This window comes from Leopardus geoffroyi, chromosome C2, assembly GCF_018350155.1.
Source record: "Leopardus geoffroyi isolate Oge1 chromosome C2, O.geoffroyi_Oge1_pat1.0, whole genome shotgun sequence".
Lineage (NCBI taxonomy): Eukaryota > Metazoa > Chordata > Mammalia > Carnivora > Felidae > Leopardus > Leopardus geoffroyi.
In genome coordinates, this window is record NC_059333.1 from 130,577,700 (window position 1) to 130,597,366 (window position 19,667).

At 40.6% G+C, this 19,667-nt stretch overlaps 1 protein-coding gene across 4 annotated transcripts in view; it reads right to left on the reverse strand.

The window, feature by feature from the left end:
• Positions 1-7,858: 7,858 nt before the first annotated feature.
• ACP3 (acid phosphatase 3) overlaps positions 7,859-19,667 on the reverse strand; it is a 45,740-nt gene continuing 33,931 nt past the window's right edge. For 2 of the 4 annotated variants that reach the window (XM_045503631.1, XM_045503634.1), the window contains 2 exons: positions 18,942-19,111; positions 7,859-8,478 (listed from right to left, as the gene is read on the reverse strand). In XM_045503631.1, the coding sequence (XP_045359587.1) occupies positions 8,360-8,478; positions 18,942-19,111 (289 nt within the window). In that variant the 3' untranslated portion in view covers positions 7,859-8,359. Of the gene's footprint in view, positions 8,479-10,883; positions 11,097-17,463; positions 18,273-18,941; positions 19,112-19,667 lie in introns of those variants that run through there. The other 2 variants (XM_045503632.1, XM_045503633.1) reach the window with 2 other exon arrangements.

Below are 19,667 nucleotides of genomic sequence, written 5' to 3' on the forward strand. Positions count from 1 at the left end.
AATTCCTAGCAGTGCGATTGCTGGGTCATAGGGTAGTTCTATTTTTAACTTTTGGAGGAACCTTCACTCTGTGTTCTAGAGTGGCTGCGCCAGTTTGCATTCCCACCGACAGTGCAAGAGGGTTCCCGTTTCTCTACATCCTCGCCAGCAGATATAGTCTCCTGATTTGTTCATTTTAGCCACTCTGACCAGTGTGAGGTGGTTATCTAACTGTGGCTTTGATTTGTATTTCCCTGGTGATAACTGACATTGAGCATTGTTTCATGTGTCTGTTGGCCATCTGGATGTCTTCTTTGGAAAAACGTCTTCTGTCTTCATGTCTTCATGTCTTCTGCCCATTTCTTCACTGGATTATTTGTTTTTCAGGTGTGAGGTTTGGTGAGTTCTTTATAGATTTTGGATACTAGCCCTTTAAACGATATGTCATTTGCAAATATCTTTTCCTATTCTGTCAGTTGTCTTTTAGTTTTGTTGATTGTTTCCTTTGCAGTGCAGCTTTTTATCTTGATGAGGTCCCAATAGTTCATTTTTGCTTTTGATTCCCTTGCCTTTGGAGATCTGTAGAGTAAGAATTTGCTGTGGCTGAGGTCAAAGAGGTTGTTGCCTGCTTTTTCCTCTAGGGTTTTGATGGTTTCCTGTCTCACATTCAGGTCTTTCATCCATGTTGAGTTTATTTTGTGTATGGTATAAGAAAGTGGTCTAGTTTCATTCTTCTGCATGTTGCTGTCCAGTTCTCCCAGCACCATTTGTTAAAGAGACTGTCTTTTTTTTCCCCATTGGATACTCTTTCCTGCTTTTATTTTGTTTTATTTTAATTTTATCTTATCTTATCTTATCTTATCTTATCTTATCTTATCTTATCTTATCTTAGAGAGCGAAAGAGTGCAAGCATGCATGCACAAGCAGAGGAAGGGCAAAGGGAGAGAGAATCCGAAGCAGGCTTCATGCTGAGTGTGGAGTCGGACACAGGGCTTGATCTCACAACTTTGGGACCATGACCTGAGCCAAAATCCAGAGTTGGCCCCTTAACCAACTGAGGCACCCAGGTCCCCTTTATAAAATATTATTTTATTTTATGGGGCACCTGGGTGGCTCAGACAGCTAAGAATCCGACTTCGGCTCAGGTCATGATCTCACAGCTCTTGAGTTTGAGCCCCATGTCGGGCTCTGTGCTAACAGCTCAGAGCCTGGAGCCTGCTTCTGATTCTGTGTCTCCTTCTCTCTCTGCCCCTAACCCACTCGCATTCTGTCTCTGTCTCTCTCGAAAATAAATAAACATTTAAAACAAATTTTAAAAACATTTATTTTATTTTAAAGAGAGAGTGGAGGGAAAATTTTTTAAAGTTAAGGCCATTCCACCCAGGAGATACATACACAGAAACAGTCACCCCAGCAAAGAGTACAGTCTTAATTTTTTGATATGTCATTAGCTGACATGCCACTTTCCTGCCCACAGACACTACTGGGCACCTATGCTATAGCTCTTGCCCTCCCATAGAAATTCAGATCAGGCCTTCCCATTCAAATGAGAGCATTCACTTCCATCTGTGGTTATGTACCTCTTATCAAGGTAATTTCCACAGATAACAACTATAAACTCTTAGGGAAAAATATAAAATACAACTAACTAAATGTACTTGAGAGCAATCAAAACAAGGCAGATTCTGGAGGGGAATCAGCATTTGGAAAAAGGGAATAGCTGCTAGGCTAGTTTTATTTTGTTATGGCCTTTAGTCCAAGTGCAGCCTCAAGTTCATGCCATGCAGGGGCAGAGTGTGGGGATGGAATGGTTAAAATACAGGGAAAACAAAACAAAACATAATCTTACCCACTTGAACCACCAGAGGACAGAGTTTGGGAGGTGGGCGCCCATAGTCTCTTAAAAGTGAGAAGGAAATTCCCCCCAATTGAAAGCCAGAGAGGAGAAACCCCAAGTTCTGTGTATAAACTCTGCCCCAACTCTATGGCTGACCCCATAGCTTAACTATCTATAGACAGGGAAGACTCCAAGCAGCCTTATTTAGGCTAAAAGAACTGAGCTGAGATTTGAGCTGCTGTCCATTGTAGGGGAGACTGTAGTTTGATTTTAGTCAATTTAACTGACAGCTCGAGGAACACGATGAAATCCAGAGTCTCTACAATATATCATTCACAATGTCTAAGACACTATCCAAAATTATATTCAAAGCAACAGGAAAACATAACCCATACATGGGAGAAGAGACAATCAATTAAGACGGGTCCAGAGATGACAAGGATGTTGCAACTAGCAAACGAAAATTTTAAAGCAGTTATTTAAGTAGACATTTGTTGGGGAAAGAGATATTCATGACTAAAAGGGAAACCAAGACCAGCCATCCCTATTAATCCACAGAGTTCTTTATTTGTGGATTGTGATTCATGAGTATGTGAGAAAACCCCAGAGCCTAAAAGAAGGTCCAGAATTAATACGTTTAAACAACAGAGCCCAGAGAAACAGAGATAATATAGGGAGCAGAGGAGAATTTGAAAAAAATTCCAAGTAGGATTCTTTTTTTTTTTTTTTAATTTTTTTTTTCAACGTTTATTTATTTTTGGGACAGAGAGAGACAGAGCATGAACGGGGGAGGGGCAGAGAGAGAGGGAGACACAGAATCGGAAACAGGCTCCAGGCTCTGAGCCATCAGCCCAGAGCCTGACGCGGGGCTCGAACTCACGGACCGCGAGATCGTGACCTGGCTGAAGTCGGACGCTTAACCGACTGCGCCACCCAGGCGCCCCTCCAAGTAGGATTCTTAAAGATATTCAAGAATAGATTGCATTCATAAAATAAGTGGCCATTATGAAAAAGGAACAATCAATGAATAGGAAAGTATTCTTTAAAATTTTTTTTTTTTTAACGTTTATTTATTTTTGAGACAGAGAGAGACAGAGCATGAACGGGGGAGGGGCAGAGAGAGAGGGAGACACAGAATCGGAAACAGGCTCCAGGCTCTGAGCCATCAGCCCAGAGCCCGACGCGGGGCTCGAACTCACGGACTGCGAGATCGTGACCTGGCTGAAGTCGGACGCTTAACCGACTGCGCCACCCAGGCGCCCCAGGAAAGTATTCTTAAAATAATAATTAAAAAAAGAAGAGGAACAGATTTCCTGAAGACTGATTTTTCTGGAAATAAACTTTCCTAGAAATAAAAGAAAAATCTGGAAAATATGTGAGAAAAGTTGAAGCATGGAGGATAGATCCAGAAAATTCAAATTCCAGATACTTTTTTTTTTTTTTAAGTCAAAGACCTGTATAAGCCAGATAGAATTAGACAGAAAAACAAATACCCATGCCTAAATACATCCTAGTGAAATTTCAGGACTCCTTGGATAAAACAAATATCTTTAAAAATTTCAGAAAAAAATGGAAGAAAAGGAAAAAAGAAAGGAAAGGAAAGGAAAAGAAAGGAAAGGAAAGGAAAGGAAAGGAAAGGAAAGGAAAGGAAAGGAAAGGAAATAATACCAGATTACTTACATTGGGTGAGAATGATACCAATCAGACTTTTCATCAGTAGGCCTGTGTGTTAAGAAGACAACAGAATACTACATTCACATTCTGGGGGAAAATGATTTTCAACCTGAAAATGTATACCTTGCTGACTGATAGGTAAGTGGGAGGGTAAAATACACACGTACTTGGACATATCAGAATCAGAAAGCTTAGTGCTCAAGTGTCCTTTAAAAAATTACTTAAAGAAAATGAAAAAAAATAATACAAGAAAGAGGACACCATGGGTTATAAAAGCAGGGAAAGATGTGAAAATTCAGAAAATCTAGGTATAAGTAAAGTTCATAAAATTCATGCTAGTCACTAGAAGAACTAAAACCAGATATCGTTGACAGGATTGTCTCTGATGATTAGAAATGGGTAGAAAGACTTTTTTATTGTATTTTATACTCTTCTATATCATCTGAATTTATTTTTGTTTTAAAAACAATTACTTATGATAAAAAAACTTAATAAAAATTTAAAAAGGTACCCTTTCCCCAATCTTGCAGTAGTTTTAAAGGGTGTTGTCACATTCCTTCTTCAGACATTTTAAATTTTTTTTTTTCAACGTTTATTTATTTTTGGGACAGAGAGAGACAGAGCATGAACAGGGGAGGGGCAGAGAGAGAGGGAGACACAGAATCGGAAACAGGGTCCAGGCTCTGAGCCATCAGCCCAGAGCCCGACGCGGGGCTCGAACTCACGGACCGCAAGATCGTGACCTGGCTGAAGTCGGACGCTTAACCGACTGCGCCACCCAGGCGCCCCTTTCTTCAGACATTTTATAAGAAGAAATAGTTCATTTAGTATAGGATAGTGTTGGAAAATTTTGGGGTGTTGCTGTGAAGACAGGTCTACAAATAAAATATTTCAGAGAAAACCTTGATCAATTCAGCACACACACACAAATAGTAAGATGTAGGCACATAAAAAAGATGACTTTCATTTCTTCACCATAACCTGAAAGTGAATCTTGCAAATTAAAACACACACACACACACACACACACACACACACACACACACAACATTCTTTCTGCTTCAAAAAGTTTGTCATTGGTAGAAAGTATAACTGTCCCATATGGTAGCCACCAGCCACATATAGCTTCTGAAACTTGACATGTACCTAGTCCAGATGGAGATGTGCTAGAAGGGCAAAATACACATCAGATTTCAAATACTTACTATTAAAAAAAACTGAAAAATATCTCAATAAAAATTAATAATGTGTTGAAATGATTTTTTCAGTGCACTGGGTGACATATATTTTATTAGAATTAATTTTATGTCTATTTTTACCTTTTTATAAAGTGGCTCTTAGAAAATTTTAAATCCCATGTGTGGGACTTATTCGTGGCTTGCATTATGTTTCTATTGGAGAGCCCTGGTCCAAAGCACCAAAATGTAGCACACATTCATTGCTGCTCCAGTGGGGTTTCTATAGAGAGTTTTGAAGGAGAAAACTAACATTTGGCTTTCACTTACCAAGAAACTCCTCTGGCTATGAAGACACAATCAATGCTAGCGATATTAGAACAACACAGAAAGAAAGAGACAGAAAGAGAATAGGAAGTTGGGAAAATAGAGACCATGACTGAATTCAGGGAGAAGAAATGCCAGTTCTCATATAAAAAGATTTCTTGAATGACGTCCAGTAAAATGTTTGCCTCTGTCTTATACTCTTCTAATATCATAAATTCTTCTTTTTATAATCATATTTTCTTAATACTTTCCTTACACAATGCCATTCTAGCTAGGAATACTAGCTAGACTAGTCAAGGGAATACTCTACCTTGACTTTTACAGAACTTTTCTACATGTATATTGATCATATTTTTTATAGTAGGCTATTTCCCTACATCCATGTGGTAATTACTACTTTATTCTAATCCTGTTCGAAGGTGTCTATAGCGGCTCAGATGTGGGGAATACACTGCAGAGCAGAAGTTATCTCAATCCTAGCAATTATCTTGCAAGCAATGTTTCTCCTCATGTCAGCTGAGCCTCTCTGACTCATCTGAAAAAGTCACTTTTATCAGTAGAGAGAATTTGTATTTTTCTGTTGAAGTTGGATGATTAGATTTTTCCTGGGGAATGTGAGAGCGCATCTGTGCTCTCTGCTTTATCGCCATAGATCATTTGTCACTTGTGATTTTTCACTCTGCCTTGAACTATGAAAAGCCAATTACAGTGTTTGTCAACAGAGTAGCTCTGTGGAAGGGAAAAGAAACAACTCAGTTGGGAATGACAGCTTTCTTTGCAATAATCAAGAGATAGGAGAAGGAAGAGAAATGGGAGAGATTAACCTCCCCCTGCTGAAACAATAGAAAGTATTAAACATTGACACTGTTAGAAGATGATATTAGGGAAAGCTTGTGAAGGTTTTTACTTTCACATTCTACCAGCCCTGTATAAGGCTGTCGTTGGGGTCAAACACCTTACTAATCACATTAGGGATGGACAATTTAGCATGTAGGCCAGCGATTAGCTAACAGTAGGTCCTCTAACAATGTTAAATACTTGAGAAGATCCTTGGCCTGTGGTTCTGTTTTCTACTTCTATTTTAAAGTCTCATAACTTATTAGCACAAGATATTATGTCCCATTACTAATATGACTGGCTACTTTATGGAGACAGTAATTTGTCATTTGTTTTTCCTGCTACAGATGTTTTACCTCTTCCCAAGTTGAGGATGAAGCCAGATCTTTCATTTATTTTCCTACATGCCTTTTGTGTTACTGGAGAAAGCAGCAGTTGCCAGGCAAGAGAACACAACTCCTTCTCAAGATTTTTTTTTTTTGCATAGCCTTAGCTCAGTGAAAATTACATAGAAAGTGAGGGTGATAGAGGTAAGTGCTTGAAGTTTAACAGGAGAAAGCCATGGAATCCAAGGGGCGAAGAAGATTCCTGAGACTCAGAGATGGGGTGGGGTTCTAGGAGGGTTTCTGGTTCATAGGTATCACCCCAGGTAGGGGACCGGACAATGCCAGGATGGTGAAGTCCAAGTGTGTGGTCTTGGGAGCCATGCATAGATGTCCTCTGCCTACCTTTAGGAGACCATGTGGGAATAGACAGTGTGTTTATTGGAGACCAGTGTAGATAGCAGTCTAAAGGACCCTCATCCAACTCTTCCCACAACATTCCAGGACCTTTAGTAATACCTGAGAAGGTGAAGAACTCTACCAATGAATGAGATTGAATTTCCCACCAATTGGATGGTTAAAAGCTCAGGATGGGTTAAGACTGTTTAGAATACATATCAGGCTTACTATAATGGTACCATTTATGAACATGCTTTCTTGGACAATGACCAATCCATGAATGAAATGAAATGAAAAATAAATTGTTCACAGAATATGAGAACTAGATGTGACCTCCATGTTTATCTAGTCCACTCTTCTTTTTTAGATAATTAAACCAAGGTTTAAAAGACTTAAAAGAACTTGTTCCAAGTTGTTGGCCTAAAGCCAGTGCAGAGCTGTGGCATAGGGTCATCAACCTTCATCCCATTTTTCTTTCTACTTCACCACTTGGGAAATGTAGATCTATTTGTGGTGATTAAATATATTATTATCTCATAGTGGCCATGAAAAGTTCTCATGAAAGTAAGTCTCTTACTTTTAAAATGAAATGAAGAAATTGGAACTATAAAAATATAGTCTCAAATTGTGGTTTATATACACAATGGAGTACTACGTGACAATGAGAAAGAATGAAATATGGCCCTTTGTAGCAACATGGATGGAACTGGAGAGTGTGATGCTAAGTGAAATAAGCCATACAGAGAAAGACAGACACTATATGGTTTCACTCTTATGTGGATCCTGAGAAACTTAACAGAAACCCATGGGGAGGGGAAGGAAAAAAAAAAGAGGTTAGAGTGGAAGAGAGCCAAAGCATAAGAGACTCTTAAAAACTGAGAACAAACTGAGGGTTGATGGGGGGGGGGTAGGGAGGGGAGGGTGGGTGATGGGTATTGAGGAGGGCACCTTTTGGGATGAGCATTGGGTGTTGTATGGAAACCAATTTGACAATAAACTTCATATATTGAAAAATAAAATAAAATAAATATATAGTCTCATGGTAGAGGTAGAAAAAAGAAACATGACTGCATGGACTTCCTGGTTATTCCCCATTATAGAAATTGTGGGGAAAATGACCTGAGCAACAATTACAATAGTTGATATTACAGTTTCTGAGAATTAAATACCTCTCTCTAAGGCAGTTTCAATACAGCTATGTGTTTGTATGTGTTAGTATATATACACATACAGAAATATGTTAGCTATCAAACACTGGGTAGGAGTTTCTTTTCAGGAGTGTATACATGTTTGTATTCAACCTACTGAACAGCTAAAAAAAAGATTTATTTACACCTTCTGGTTGGGTCTTATTTCTTAAGAATCATCCTACATGATACTATTTCTAGTGTAATTATTGTCATTATCCAGTCTTCTTTAATCTACGTTGTCACACGTTGTAACCATTTGCTCTTTGAAGGCAAAAGGCTGGTTGGAGTTTAACTTTTTTCTTTCTTTCTGGACATCCATGCCAGAGAATACAACTATCCTTTGCAGAAGAACTTCTTTCTAGCTGCGTGAGAAGCTTGCACTATGGGGAGGAGACCTAACCATCAGGAGACCTAACCAAGTAACTTGGGGTTCATTCATCAGTCCCTGGGTCACTATGAGTTCAGACCCTGCTCTAGCCAGGCTCAAAGGGAAGGGTGTGGGCAGGGTGATGTCCACATGGTGAAAGCCAGTCCTTTCCATGAGGCATCACTGAGAGGTGCTGCATCCCAGGAGGTTGGTGGTTGGTGTGGTGTGTCCGCCCTTATTCAGCCATCTGTTCAGATATTCCGATAGGGGTCTCTGTGCCAGCAGGGCCCATGGCGGATGAGGGTAAGCAGCAACACCACGAGGACACCAGACACCAGGCAAAAGGCAACAGCAAGGACGACCCTTAGAACTGTGGAAAAATTGGAAGACCCATAATGTAAAATTAATGGATTAGGAAAATATGAAGATTATAAAATGAGGAAAATAGGAAGATCACACATCAGTGTTGATTTCTGCCTAATTGTAAAAATTCAATGGTGTTTCCGAAGCAACCTTGAAACCAGTAGCGTGTGCTGAAAAGACACTAGACCAGGAGTCAGGAAATAACCTAGGTTAGTTCTGGCATGACCTTTGACCTCTGAGTCTCAGCTCCTCCACCATAAAGGGAGGGTGATTGACTTAAGTATTTCTTTTTCCTTTCCTTTCCTTTCCTTTCCTTTCCTTTCCTTTTCTTTTCTTTTCTTTTCTTTTCTTTTCTTTTCTTTTCTTTTCTCTTCTTCTTCTTCTTCTTCTTCTTCTTCTTCTTCTTCTATTTTTTTTGACTGAAGTATTTCTAAGGTCCTTTCTAGCATTAACTTCATGCATTTTTATACAGTTAAAATGATCAGTTGTTCATGGTCTCAGTGTCAACAGAAATACTATCATTAATTGGGTCTAAAAGAAATGGAATATCATCTTTTAGTTTCTGAATTTGTTTTTCAATAAATACATTTTAGAGAAGAAACCTTGAACACATGTTAACAATCACAAGCATTTTTAAGATAACTGTGTACTATTGCTAATCTGCATCTTTATTTACACATAGCCCTTTGATAGCTGACCAGTTATGGGGAGATATATGGGGTCATTTTTTATGAGATGCTATTCATTATTGCATATAGGAACTTACCCTCCACACACACACACACACACACACACACACACACATACACACATTCGTGCGCACACCCTGGTACACTGTAGTATATCCATCATAAATATCAGTTTGTACCATTTCTAAATGGATGTCTGATCTTCATTGTAAAACTAAAGGATTGGTGGTTGGTTTAGGCAGTGGGAGAGCAAACATCTCTCTGATCTGGCAGCTCTGTCTACAGAAGCCCTCACGCTCCATGGAACACAGTTGAAAATCACTTATTTAACCTAACCTTATCATTGTAGACATGAAAAACAAAAAGAAGCAGAGAGATTAGATAATTTGGCTAAGGATAAGCAGATAATTGTATTTGGGTTGGAATATATAGGTTTATCAGTCTCATGATTCACTAATGACTCAGTTCACTAATGACTTCCAAATTTAAATCTTCTGCAAACTCAAGACTCATATCTCCAACTGTGTACTTGACATATTCCCTTGGACATTGAATAGTCATTTCAATCTCAGCAAGTCCAAAACTGAATTCCCAATCCCTTCATGCCTTCCCCTGCCCCGAACTCTGTTCTTCCTGCAGCCTTCCTCACATCAGTTGATGGAAAATTCCTTCTTCTGTCTCAGCCCCATACTCTTGAAATCTCCTCTGATTTCCTCTATTTCTCTCACATCCTATAGTCAATCTGTCAGTAAGTCCTGTTGTTCTTCCAAAAACTATATCTAGAAACCAATGATTTCTCCCCTTCTCTCCACCACCCAGGATTATTACAACATCCTCCTGACTTGTTCCCTAGCTTCTATACTTTCTTCCCTATGATCTATTTTCAACACAGCAGCCAAATGACTTCAATTCAAGTCATGACACTCTTCTACCTAAAACAAAGTCTGCAATGAATGCTTATGTCACTCAGAATGAAAACCAAAGTCCTAACGATAACAGTTTATAAGGCTCTATATCATCAGGCCTGATTAACACAGATTTCGTCTCCTACCACCTTCCCTTCGCTTACTCTCTTTTGGCCACACAGGCCTTGTTGTTCCTCAGACATGCCAGGAACACACCCATTACAACCTTTGCTATAGTTACTACTATTGCCTAGATGCTCTTCTCATGAATCTCTGCATCAGGTAACTCTATTGCTTTCTTCGCTCAAATCTCATCTTCTCAATGAGGACTTTCTACTTAAAGGTGCAACCAATATGCCCTTTCCCCATTCCCACCCCCAGCTTGGCACTTGGGATCCTCACCTTCCAAAGTACTTATTTATTATATTTGTTACTCATTATCCAACCCTCCCTCCCTCTAATAGAATGTAAGCTTCATGAAGGCATAAAACTTTGTCTTTTTGTTCATGAATGTATCCCTGGCAGTTAGAACAATACCTGGCACATAGGAGATGCTCAATAAATATTTGTGGAAAGAATGAATGATTTAGAACTCACAGGTTCTCAATTCTTAGTTCAGTGCTTTTCTCACAATGTCAGGATGCCTCTTAGCATCACGAGAAGATTAATATTAATAAAGTTAGATCGTGGTGGATGGGTGCCATTACCCCTGTGAATGGAGTTTATATAAAGCTGGAGGAAACTGAAGAGAATTGAGGAAGGAAGGAAAGAGCTAAATAAAATGGGGGAAGAAGGCAGAGACTAATGATTCTTCAAAGTTAATGTTCATGGATGACTATCTGTATTTGGAAATGTATTTTCAATTATTTTTATTGGCTACATTGTCATAATAGTCCCATGGAACATACTTCCCCAATATTTTCCCTTCCTTCAGTCTTTCCTAGACATGCAGTGGGCACACACCATACGCCAGGTCAGCGGTGTGTTGGGTTCTGGGGTTCCATGATCCCTGATTTTGAGATCACTAATATCTAGTGGGAGAACCAGATAGACAATTATGAGATCATGTGATAAATAGTAAAATAGAAGTATAAAAGACATGCCATTGGAGTAGAGACAAAGTTGCAATTAATACAAAGCTTTCTATTTAGAAGAGAACGAGGTTGGAAAGTCTTCTGAGAAAATGATAAGATTTGAGCAGGCCTTTGAGGTAAATAAGACTTTTCTTTTATTTATTTATTTATTTATTTATTTAAAAAATTTTTTTTTCAACGTTTATTTATTTTTGGGACAGAGAGAGACAGAGCATGAACGGGGGAGGGGCAGAGAGAGAGGGAGACACAGAATCGGAAACAGGCTCCAGGCTCTGAGCCATCAGCCCAGAGCCTGACGCGGGGCTCGAACTCACGGACCGCGAGATCGTGACCTGGCTGAAGTCGGACGCTTAACCGACTGCGCCACCCAGGCGCCCCTAAATAAGACTTTTCCATGAGACAGAATGAGTTGCACAAGAGTGTGTTTGGGAAATAATGAGCAGTTGCACGTGGCTGGAGTATAGCTTCTGGTGAGTTAAGACTAGACAGGTAGGTTGAGGCCTAGGTTTTAGAAGGTCTGGTTTGTCGTGGGTACATGGAAATCATCAGCAATTATGACACACGGAAGTGACATGGCCCAATTTGTATTTAAAAAAAGAAAACAACTACAGAGAAAGATAGGGTGGTGGAGACACTCTAGGCCTGACGGCTGTTAAAATGCCTTTGACAAGATACTTAGGGTTCAGCACTGGAAGTGTGGTCGACATTGCAGATGAAGGAATTCTAGGATACTCTTGCAGTAGAATTGACAGGTTCTGTGATGGATTACAATGTACTGGTAAAGGAGAAGTGGGTCACGGCCACCCATGGGTTGTAGCTTGGGTGAAGAAGATGATTAGGCTATGAAGGGAGATTGGAAGCCCATTAAAAATGATCAGTTTGGAGTGGAGGAGATAATAAATTTTATTTCAAATGTAGGATTGAGATGGGTTAATATCCTCATAGAAATGATCAGTAGGCAGCTGTAAAAAACAGATCTAGAATTCTATATGCAGATGTGGAAATAAGGATTGTAGATGTAAGAAGATGGAGGCCCGGGTAATGCTGGCTCATGGCGAGGGTAGAATGATGGAACCAAGGACAAGCCAGTAGGATGTTATCATTTAGGGGGTTGGAGGAAGATATGAGTCTGAGAATGTAGAAAAGACTCAGGAGAGACTCTTTCTCCCTCTCCTAAATTAAAAAAAAAATTTTTTTTTAATGTTTTTAGTTATTTTTGAGACAGAGAGAAAGCACAAGCTGGGGAGGGGCAGAGAGAGAGGGAGACAGGAACCCAAGAGGGCTCCATGCCGACAGCACAGAGCCCGATGTGGGGCTCAAACTAATGAGCTGTGAGATCATGACCTGAGCCGAATTTGGATGCTTAGCGGACTGAGCCACCCAGGTGCCCCATATCTCCTCAATTTTTAAAAATTTATGCTCCCTTGTACTGAGAAGCATTTTGTGAGTTTGACAGAGTAATGTTCTAGGGTCTGAGAAAGTGATCAGTTGCATCTTACTGCGAAGAGGTAGGACCCGTAACGACGGACAAGCTCTCCTACTACACAGGAACACATGAAAGCCACTGAAGGCAGTGTGAATCAGCACTGCTCTTCTGAGATCTATTTTGGCAACATGTATCAAAATGCCTCTTCCTCTTGCCATTACTCCTGAAGTCCTGTATACTCTTCCTCTTTCCTGTTTGAATAAGTCTGTCTGCATCCTTGTCCTTGGATTACTCCAACAGTCTCCCAGCTGTGCTCCCTGCTCTCAGTCCCATGGCTCTCCGATCCTCTCTCCCCACTGAGGACAGAGGTCTTTCTAAAACAAGAAGCCAATCCCATCATCTGTCCTCTGCCGAAAACCTCTTAATGACCAGAGCTATTCAACTTGACCTGAGACACTTAATGTCCGCCTTCCCAGTGTTTGCACTATGACCGGACATACTCCTTCCTGTTCCTAAAATGCCCCATGTTGTCTTTAGCCTCTGGGCTTCTACACATTTTTTTTTGTCTGTAATACTCTCCTCTCTCCTCACCTCCACTCACCCTGTTAATTCCTTCTTTCCTTCAGGCTTTGGTTTATTTTTTTTTTTAATTTTTAAAAAATGTTTATTTATTTTGAGAGAGAGAGAGAGAGGAAGAGCCAGTAGGGGAGGGACAGACAGAGAGGGAGAGAGAGAATCCCTAGCAGGCTCCACACTGACACTGCAGAGCCTGATGCAGGGCTCAAACTCCCAAACCGTGAAATCATGACCTGAGCCAAAATCAAGTGTTAGACGCTCAACTAAGCCACCCAGGTGCTCCCAGACTTTGGTTTAAACAGCACCCCCTTTGAGAAGCCTTCTCTGACCCCTTAGACTTAAGCTAGTTGCCTTTCCCCTATGTCCTTTATTATAGTATTACCATACTTAACTGTTAGGGCTTATTTAATTCTTTATCCCCCTGTCCTCCCTGCCAAGGGGTCCAGGTCACATGGGGACAATTTTCTTGTATTGCTGCTACTTTCTCAACAAACTTAACACCTGCTACATAGGCACATATTGGGTACATGAGAGGTACTCAAAAAATACCTGTTATTAAATATTCATTAAAAAGGTTTTTTAAATGTTTTTACTTATTTTTGAGACAGAGAGAGACAGAGCATGAGCAGGGGAGGGGCAGAGAGAGAGGGGGAGACACAGAATCCGAAGCAGGCTCCAGGCTCTGAGCTGTCAGCATAGAGCCCAATGCAGGGCTCGAACTCATGGAGTGTGAGATCATGACCTGAGCTGAAGTCGGATGCTTAACCGACTGAGCCACCCAGGTGCCCTATTAAATAGTCATATACTTTGACCCACTAGTTCAATTTTTGGGCATTTGTCCCAGGGGAATAGTCAACAAGACAGTGTGGGATGGAAAGGGAAGATGATATAGTAGAAATATGGTGTTAGAGACTGTGAGGCTTGAACCCTGACCCTAACACTTGTGGCATGTTGTTTTCTGAGGCTGTTTTCTTCTCTATAAAGTGGGGAGATGTCCTATTGACAGGAAAACAAAAACAGATCACTGAGCTAGGTGCCGTGACTTTCAAAAGGGAAGTTTCCAAAAAGAGATGGAAGGAAGAACATCATTTTACGGAATAGTTCAGGAGTGAGTGAGGAGGAAATACAGAATACAAATGATTAGTTCAAGAAAATTGGGATTGAAGAGAGTGAGATGGTGCAGGCACTTGAGATGTCCTTTGATGAGAGATGTAGGCATTTCCTAGTAGAAGGAAGCCAACGCAGAGGAAGAAAAAGAAGCTAAGCTTCACTGAGGTCCCAGGAAATGAGGGGTGGGATCATACACATGAGGAAAGGATACTCAGGGAGTAACATGTTTTCTTGAGGAGAAGCAGTAGAGTCAAGTTAAGGCTACTAAGATATTTGGCGGTAGTGACAGGAAAATCTAAAAGAGTTTTCAGTGGACTATCTTGCTCTTCTAAGGACATCTCACTAGAATTAAACAAGCCAAGATGAACTTGAAAGTTTGGGGGAAAATAACAAGGCCTTCCTGTAGAACTCAGGAAAAGGGTCCAGGAAGAGTGAATACTTTGACCAAACAGCATTGAAAGAACCAGCTGGGGTTGAAGTAGAAATTTCAATATTCATAATTTGAAATTTGTAACAATAGGCTTCTGTTCCAATTTAGCAGATCAAAATGCCAACACTGTGTGGTTGGTTTAACCAAGGGTTGGATATTATTGTGGTGGGCAGGGTATAGGATGGGCCACTATTATGTCAGAATTGCCTAGGCTGAGGACAGGAGGGGGAGTGAGGAATGAGCTGGCATATATACCAGAGCAAGTTCCCAATGCCATTAATGAATGATGACACATGTCCTGGGAAACTGATGATAGTAGCAACAAGAATGAGAAACAGGTGCTATAACTGGCTTCGTCTGTGAGGGAGGTGGGGTGCTGGAAGGGGTATCAATGAACAGTGGCTCCAAAAAGCAATAGGAGAACAAAAGAATGCCAAGCTGACAATGCTGAAAACAGGCCAAATAATACAGACATATTGGTATATACATATATGTATGTAGTTGGTGACTGGGTCTTTATAGTACACTCCCATTTGAGGCTCATTCATAGCTTCTCTCCCCTATTTATTGAACAAGTGAGTTCTAAGCTCCTGATACCTGGGTCCAGCCATGAAGAAGCCAGGCTAAGTGTGAAGGGCTGAACATTTATTCAGTTAGCAAATACTGACTGAAGGTACCAGGTTCTAGGCATTGTCTGAAGATTTAAGGAGGGAAAGGGTAAGGATCTTGCCTTTAGGAAGCTCATGGTTGAATCTTGGGCATGTGTATATTTGCTGAAGATTTACAAAGATTTTTATAAGGAGAAACTTGAACTTCCCACCATTAATTCTCCTTCCCACTAAGTATGTGGTGGGTGCTGGAGATTGAGGGAGAGGGGTGGGAGAGTGCTAGCAATGAAAGTCTGACTGTGTTAGTAAAATTTTGGAATTAAGAAAGCATTTTCTAAAAAGGGATTTTATTTTCAAGTTACATAGTATGGAACTTAGACTTATCATGAATTCCCCAGCAAAGAGTCTGCTTACTTTAATTGATATGACAGTGATATTAATTGGGTCTACTAACGCTAGTGAATAACACTGCTTACAGGTATGGGTAGGATTTCATGGGTGGCAGAGTAGCCAGGCATTCTGCACATACACGATGTGTCCTGTATTTAATGGTTTGTCCTGCTTCCTGTATTGGCTTTCTCAGGACACCCTAAATGTTCTGTAGCCATTTTTTTTCTGAGTAAATTATAAAAATTCAGCAGTTAAAGCTATTATGCAAATTGATTTGGGCATCCTATTTGCTAAATTTTGTGCCCTACTAAGGAATCATTCAATGCTTATACGCTTCCATGCTCTGGCGTGCTTCATGGTGTCTCTGGCAAGGCAAATAGGATTTCCTGTCCCAGGAATTTCCCAACACTGAAAACAGTCTGTCTTCCTGAAATTTTTACCTGATACCCCAAGCAGCACTCTTTGAGACCATATAGAACAAACCAAATCCCTTTTCCTTAAAGAACTTCAGATATTGAATTTGCTTTGTTGGAGACCACCTCATGTTATAAACTCTTAAGTTTTCTATGAGCTCAATCCACTGGTGTGCTAGTAAACTGGATCAAAACCACAAAAGACAAAACCCTGGTTTGTGGCATATGCTGATTTCTGTGATGAAGACGCTCCAGCCATGACACCATGACCAATTTCATGCTGCCAAAGTCAAGTGATTGAACTCAGAGTTGGGAAGGGCTGTGCACATTCCACTCTCGAGGTTGGTATGTGTTGGCTCCAGCACACCGATGCTTCAGTTTTTGTTTTATTAACATATTTTGCTAATTGGTTTCACTCCATTTGAATACCGAATTGATACTGGTGTCTTGAGGAAAAGAATTTTATAAATACTCTACAGCGAGATTTGTGAAGAGGAGGTGACATATTGGCTATGGAGGATAAAGGAAAAGATGGGCTCAAAAATACCCCCCAGGTTAGCAGGTATCGCTGCTGATCAAGATAGAGACGGTATGTTCAGGGAGGAAAGGTAAGTGATCTATACATCCATTGGGCAAATATTTAGTGAGCACTAATTCATGTCAGGCACAGGTATTTCTGAGACAGCTAAAAGAGAGAACACAACAAATAAAAACCCTTGCTCTTGTGTTGTTGATATTTGATCTTATTAGAATTGGACCCTTGAAGGAAACCTGTGGGAATCTCATTGGACCCAGAACCTTCTGCTGAGTAAGTCCTCTACCCTTTTCAGCTTCAAGCCACTAAGAGATTTGATAAATGGCTTTCTAGTACCTTGTGCTGTACCATTAGAAACCTCCATCCAAACTGACTTCACATGGTGCAATTGTTACCTCTTACAGGTAGCCCTTCCTGACATTCCTTACTGCCTCCCTCCCTCTGAATCCAGTTAACTCTTGTTCCATAGCAACCCTTGTGGTGGTAAGATATAACCCTTGTTATTCTGTGTAATATGTATCTTTTTGCTTCCCCACTGGGTTGTAAATTTCCCAAGGGTGTTTTCTTGCAAGTTCCATCTTAATAGATAAAGCAGAGCCATCCATCAGCTTAACCTTTTTCTGAAGTAGTAAAGACCGAACTAAACTCATTTTCAATGTAAAATATTCACCTAAGCCAGTCAAAATCATTTTTACTTTACATTAATATTTTCCCTCCTGTTACATTAAAAATAAAATCCCCAAACAAAAATGTAGCCCCTAAAATCTGCCCTTCACGTATTTTATTCTAATTAAACACACACACACTTTTCAAAAATCATTTTAAAAGTAATGTTTTTGAACTCCCTACTAATGACTTTATTCACTAGTTTACATTTGTCTTATTGTGGAGGAAAGTTACATGCATGGGGGAGGAAGAGTAATCAGAGAGCAGCCCTGGGGACAAATATTGCCTTGGGAAAAAATAATGCAAATAAATATATGAATCAGTGTCTCAAGTCAGTCGTTCAATGACTCACTGGGAGAGGGAATGGTTTTTCCTCTGGACTCTGGCGCCCAGCGGAAACCATCTCTAGAAAACATTTCATCTTTTTCTACAATGGTAACGTAGCACAGTGTTCGCTAGGCGTGTTACATCTGCCACATGGCAAATCTACAAGACTCTAAAGAGTGCCATTTGAATATGATTTCTTCTTGCATAGTGAGTAGTTTCAGCAGGGCCAGGAGTTTGCTTAGGTTTTCTGAAGATAATCGGGATCAAAACCTTACACGTTCCTTTCGTCCTCAGAACAGCTATCACAGCCATACTTTTCAACATTCCGGTAAGTTTTGATCTTGAAGGCATTCAGGAACGCTCTTACATTTCTAATTTTGTTCCAGTTTGATATGTATCATACTTCCTCTCCCAAATCAACTCCACATTCAACATGTCTTACCATCTTCCAAGAGAAACCACTCATGCAGGGTACTCATCTCTGATGGTTGTGCCTAAACATTGTGCTCTCACCAAATTACTTATTTGCCAGGATGTCTGCTCTCCAAGAGCTGCCATATATATTATATACAGCAAAATTTTCTGGCAAATTTGCTTTTGGTTTCTTCAAAAGTAACATGGATTTTCCAGGGCTAAAGGATACAAAGAGGTGTTTATTTTTTAGCTTTTCTACCCAATTAGTTTTAACACAAATATATAAAGATAGTACCAGTGTCCCGGTGGAGGTGATTTCTCCGGATTGTTCCACTGTATCCATTTATCTGTCTCTCCTTGTGAGAAGGCTGGAACTAACAGTTCCAAAGCTGGTCCTCTGCCCATTTGCCTAGGATGAACTTCTTCCCTTCCTTGCTCTCACCCTAGATTGTGGATTTTGTTTGAAATCTGTTCCACTTCAGACACTTCAAGAGCAACCTCATTAATCCTGCTCAAATGAAATCTGGGAGTCCTTAAAAAAACCCCCAAAAGGCTCTATGTGGCCAGTTCATGGCAACCCCAAGAACTTTGATTTAAGTTTTGCCTCTGATTATATTTTGACATGATGCTTTTTTTCCGTAAACACTGAAAAAACCAAGTCAAGGTTTAGGCAAGTAGGGGCAGGGCCTCATGGAGAGGTTGGAGTTGCCTGAAGTTGGGGGGGGGGGGCCCGAAACTCACAATTATCACCTCAAACCTATTTCCCTCAAAGCTGGGAGTGATGGCTGAGTGATATTCTCAAAGCACCACCTGTCTGGAGAAAGGGTATTCTGCCTTCTCTACAGAGCTCTGCATGTACACTAATCCATAACATCCTCAGTAAGTACCTTGGTCGTTGCTTGTGGTCATACACTCCGTGGACCAGTCTTGGGGGATCACAGGGGCAACCAGCTCAGCAAACTTGGTCAGAGGACAGCTGGGAGTGCAGCCTGGCAGTGTGAGGGGATATGGTTTGTGCTGGGTCTCATTCCGATAGTACATCTCTATGAAATACTCCCTGGTGGAAGAAGGTAGAAGAGAGAGCTGTTAGTTCTGTGTTGTTGAACTGCCATTGAATATTTTCCCATCTGGCCTGTAACATGTCAGCTGTAGGACTAGGGGAAGAATATACAGGAATGAGTAGATATGAGCTAACTTAGGTGTGGGAATAGGGAGATTGGGGCCAGTGGGCCAGACCCCAGAGGGTAGAAATGGGAGGACTGGTTTGTTAGATAACCAGGGGCAAAGGAGGTAGGGACCAGGAAGCTTAATCAGAGAGGGAGCTACCAGGTGGTGGTTGGGGGAGTTGGGGGTGATTTGATGAGCCTTTGAGTAAGAAGTGGGGATCAGGTGGGGTGTTGGGTTTTCTTTCTCCTATTCTCTCCCCTTCATGATCCCCATTTGCTTCATTTTCTTTTCCTCTCTCAGTATTTCTTGTAGCCTTTCCCCTGAATGAAGATGTCTCTCTTCTCCTTAGCCAGGCAATAACTTGGAAACACATGCGCTTAAATATACATCAAGATTTTATCAAAATTACATCTCAGAAAGAGGGTGTATACCTAGGTAATTTATAT